This window comes from Nycticebus coucang, chromosome 6 (genome assembly GCF_027406575.1).
Source record: "Nycticebus coucang isolate mNycCou1 chromosome 6, mNycCou1.pri, whole genome shotgun sequence".
Taxonomy (NCBI): Eukaryota; Metazoa; Chordata; class Mammalia; order Primates; family Lorisidae; genus Nycticebus; species Nycticebus coucang.
Window position 1 is genome coordinate 128,257,131 of NC_069785.1, and position 4,510 is coordinate 128,261,640.

General features: G+C 40.0%; 1 protein-coding gene across 1 annotated transcript; it reads right to left on the reverse strand.

The window, feature by feature from the left end:
- Nucleotides 1-536: 536 nt before the first annotated feature.
- On the reverse strand, nt 537-1,472 carry LOC128588915 (olfactory receptor 10G7). The gene has a single exon (XM_053595678.1). The coding sequence runs from the start codon at nt 1,470-1,472 to the stop codon at nt 537-539; it is 936 nt and encodes a 311-aa protein (XP_053451653.1).
- Nucleotides 1,473-4,510: the final 3,038 nt, after the last annotated feature.

Here is a 4,510-nt window from a genome sequence, read left to right on the forward strand (position 1 = left end):
TGAGAATCAAGCATTTTTTGTCTAGTATTTTGTAAAGTGAAAATTCTATCATGTGGATACTATATTATATCCTGGATTATGAATATTATAAGTGATTTTTTAATATGTAAAGTTAAAACATAAAAAACATTTTGCTTACAAAGTTCTGACTTAAATCACACAAAATAAGCTATAAGAGCATTAATAGATAGAAATTCTGGAAAATATTTATATAGATGCTAAAAGTAAACTAATTTTCTGATGATTTACTTAACGGAACATAGAAGAACAGACTACGTTTTTACAAAAGTCACAGAAAACAAAAAAGAAAAGAACAGACTATAATCCTCTCTCTTAGATTATAACCATTAAATGGATGTTTTGGCTGAGATTCTAACAAACATTCTAAAGATAAAAATTGAAGATTCATTAACTGCCCATTAAAAATTAAGATCTAATAATCGAAATGTTGTCTCTATGTACAATGCTCATGTTGAAGGTTTAATTTAATACAAGTAAGAAAAGGAAGTCAGCCGTGTGTGGTCCATCTTGATTATTTATTTACCCTGAGCGGACACTGGCGCACGTCTCAGCTTCAGAAGCGCCTTCCTCACCTCCTTGTTCCTCAGGGTGTACACAGCAGGGTTGAGCAGAGGTGTCAGCACGGTGTAGAAAACAGCCACAACCCCATCCACAGCGTCCCTGGAGCCCGGCCTCAGGTAAATGAAGAGACCAGGGCCGAAGAAGCAGAGGACCACGATGCAATGGGAGGCGCAGGTCTGGAAGGCTCTGCGTCTCCCCTCCGACGTGCGGATCCTCAGGACGGAGCGGACGATGGACACGTAGGACAGCGCTATGAGCAGGAAGCAGCCCACGGCCACTACCCCAATGTTGACAAAGATGACCATCTCATTGGTGGAGGTGTCCGCACAGGCCAGTTTGAGGATGGGCGGTGCATCGCAGAAGTAGTGCTGGACGCGATTGGGCCCACAGAAGGGCAGGCGGAAGGTCAGTGAGGTCTGGACAGCAGAGTGCAGAGCGCCACCGAGCCACGTGCTGGCGGCCAGGAGCACACACGTCCTCCCACTCATCAAGCTGGCGTACCTGAGCGGGTACGTGATGGCCAGGTAGCGATCATAGGACATGACCGTGTAGAGGAAACACTCAGTGCTGCCCAGGAAGTGGAAGGAATAGAGCTGGGCCAGGCAGCTGTGGAAGGAGACAGCCCCGCCCCCCGGGGACGCCAAGGTCATCAGCATTTTGGGCACCGTGACAGTGGAGAACCACATGTCGATGAAGGACAGGTTGGTGAGGAAGTAGTACATGGGGGTGTGGAGGTGGGAATCCAGCGAGATCACCAGCAGGATGAGGAGGTTCCCCAGCACGGTGAGCACGTAAATCACCAGGAAGATGGCAAAGAGGGGGGTGTCCAGCCCTGGGGCCCGGGGAAGGCCAGTGAGGACGAACACGGTCACAAGGCTCACGTTGGACATTTCTTCTCACAGGGCTCGATCTTTACAAGAAGAAAAGAAAAGTTAGCATTTATTAGGAATATATTTTATATGAAATATGGCAAATACTTTTTTTTTCCTGATGGAGAACAGGAGGGTCAAATTGTCTTTATCTTTTACCTTCCAAGTGTGGCTTTGATGAGAAATGAGTGTGTGTTTATTCCAGTATCAAAATCAACCAAATAGAAAGGAGGGAATTCATATAAAATCAGCCAAACTTCCAAAAATAGACAAACATTTACATGGTGTTTTTGTTAGATTAGAAAAAATAAGTCCTAGCCGGCGCCTGTAGCCCAGTGGGTAGGGTGCCAGCCACATACAGCAGAGCTGGGGGGTTCGAACCCAGCCCGGGCCTGCCAAACAACAATGACAACTACAACCAAAAAATAACCAGCGTTGTGGGGGGTACCTGTAGTGCCAGCTACTAGGGAGGCTGAGGCAAGGGAATCACCCAAGAGTTTGAGGTTGCTGTGAGCTGTGATGCTGCTGCACTCTACCCAGGGCTACCTAGTGAGACTCTCATCAAAAAAAAAAAAAAAAAGAAAGAAAGAGAAAAACTATGTCCACAGTAGCCACAATTCAGTATTAAGGAGCCTATATTCAAGTATCTCTCTTTCTCTCTCTCTTTATATATACTTCAAACGCACAGATTCCTTCTCTTTCATCATCAGAGGATTTCCATTATAAATACAAATTTCTAAAGCAATCTTCATCCTGGGTGGCTGGGAGAAAACTGCCTTCTTGAAACTTCCTGGTCCATGGCTGGAGTAATTAACGCAAGATCTCAGGAATGGTCCAGCATGGGGGCTTCTTTCTCTTTCTCTGTTCACTAGCCCTTCCTGGTCATTTGCAGAATCTAATCTCAAATTAATATAAAATCGAGTATCATTGTGTTCATCAACTCTTCTTCTCCCAGGTCTTCTGTTTATAAACTTTTATTATTTCTCCCTGTGGGATTGTAAGCAATCAATCTTTCTCCCTCTAAAGCACGATCAAATCATCTCTTAATATATTTGGAGATGGCCAAGAAGAATGAGATAACACTTTAGGAATCAGGAGGTTTAAACTGTAGCTCTGATGTTCGGCTTTCAGGACTGAATGAAATATATCAACATGGTCGTTCTAAAACAAACACAAATTATGCCTTTAGAAATAAAGAAAAAATACATAACCCGAAATTATTTCTGTTATTTCTAGAATTTAGAATTTCTAATATTGCAAAACTCAAACCAAAAGCTTTTTCTTCTTTAAAGAGCATGCTGGATGTCCCAGAAATTATATATTCAAAGAGGAAAGAAATGAAATGGCTTAGAAAGATAGGGAATTCTGATTGCATAGGGCAATTCTGATTGATGGGGCGTCTCTGATAGAAAGAAGGCATTTCTTCACTAATTTCTACGTTGCTTCTGTCGTACAACATAGACCACATCAGCAGCACATTTGCATTTTGGAATCTCTAATAGGAACAGACATTTTCCACTATGGAACTCAGCCAGAACCGAGTTGGAAAATCAGAGTCCTACTGCTAAGTTTTATAGAGAAACATTCTATTTATTTATGGTTTTATAACACATTTGAGTCTTTTACAAAATCACCCAAAATTGGCTCTATGGAGTCTTGAGTTAAGCAATCTAAGTCAAAGCTGAAGAAGAATGGGAAAGAAAAAAAAAACAAAAACAAAAAGAAAAGCTATGACCATAAACATATTGTAATTACCTCCAAAGCATCCAGGAATGAAAAATGTGGCGGTTCTTCCCAATTTTTGCTACTTACTAATTTTATTACTAGGTTTGGGGTCACAAGACAAAATTCAAAGTTTACACGGTTTAAAGAAATGCTCTGTCCTTGATGAGTAACATAATTCTTTCTCTTACACAGATGAAACCATATTTTAAACACTTATAAAATAGAGCTTAAAATTGGTTTAATAGCTCAGGAGATACTGCCTTGGCCGTGGCATCCTCACGGATGAGGATAATGTTTTGACATTGTGACAAAGTCTTAGCATTTTTTCCAGATACAGCAATTAAAGTTGCCTCTGCATTTGATAGGCCATCATTTCATAAGCCATTCTATTTACGCCAGAATTAATTTCCAAAAGAAATAACCATGACACTCTGAACTTTGAAATATCTTGTGCAGGGAAAGATTTTTTTTCTTATTTCATCTCTACATTCAGAAGTAGAAAAAAAACGGGCTTTTATCAGCACAGAGATAATTCCCTGGTGAGGTGCAGAGTTTTTCTGATGAATATTTAACTTTTGGGGAATTATGGCCAGTCACAAGAAGGAGCTCTGGTTCTGCTGTGCTCCAGGGATGATCGCAGTATTCCTCCTTCTAGATAAACATCTTACTAATTAGACTTCCTCCCTCTGGGGCTTGAGAGTCTCTGCCTTTGCGAGTTCCTGGCTAAGAATGGAGGCTACCTCCCCTTGTTCTAGTCAGAGATTTCTCTCCTTCTCAGACATTTTCTGTCTTTGTATTTTCATATCTTCTAAACTTTAAAATGTTTTTAAACTTTCTGTGACAGTTGCTTTTATTTTTTAGCTTGAATTAATGCAACTAAAGAGAAGGAAGTGATACGTTTCTTCCAAAATTAATGCCTGCTTTAGTTATTAGGAAATGGGTTTTATGAGAGTGAGGAGAAAAACTAGTCTGATGCTGTAAAAGCGCGAAGCACTATTACTTTCAAAGAAAGAAACTAGCAGCTTCGTGGGCCTTTTGTACTAATACAAATACTCTCACCTGTATTTGGAAAATATAGCTCTCTGTAGAATAAATTTTGGAGAAGCTAAAGTCTTCTGAATTGATTTCTTCCAATTAATCTATCACATTATCCAATATTCTGACACTGGTTATCCATTTAGTATAAGGCATTTTAATTAATGTAAAATCACAATCCTATCTTGAAAGGCCATTTCAATAATTATTTGAAATTACTCCAGTTAATAATATATTTCTAAATCTTTTAATCAAGTGTATGCTATTAATTTTTGTTAATTTAAACTTCTATCTGACTT

Bases quoted from the DNA above. Each gene is read 5' to 3' on its own strand.
- LOC128588915 (XM_053595678.1), bottom strand. From the start codon at position 1,472: ATGTCCAACGTGAGCCTTGTGACCGTGTTCGTCCTCACTGGCCTTCCC.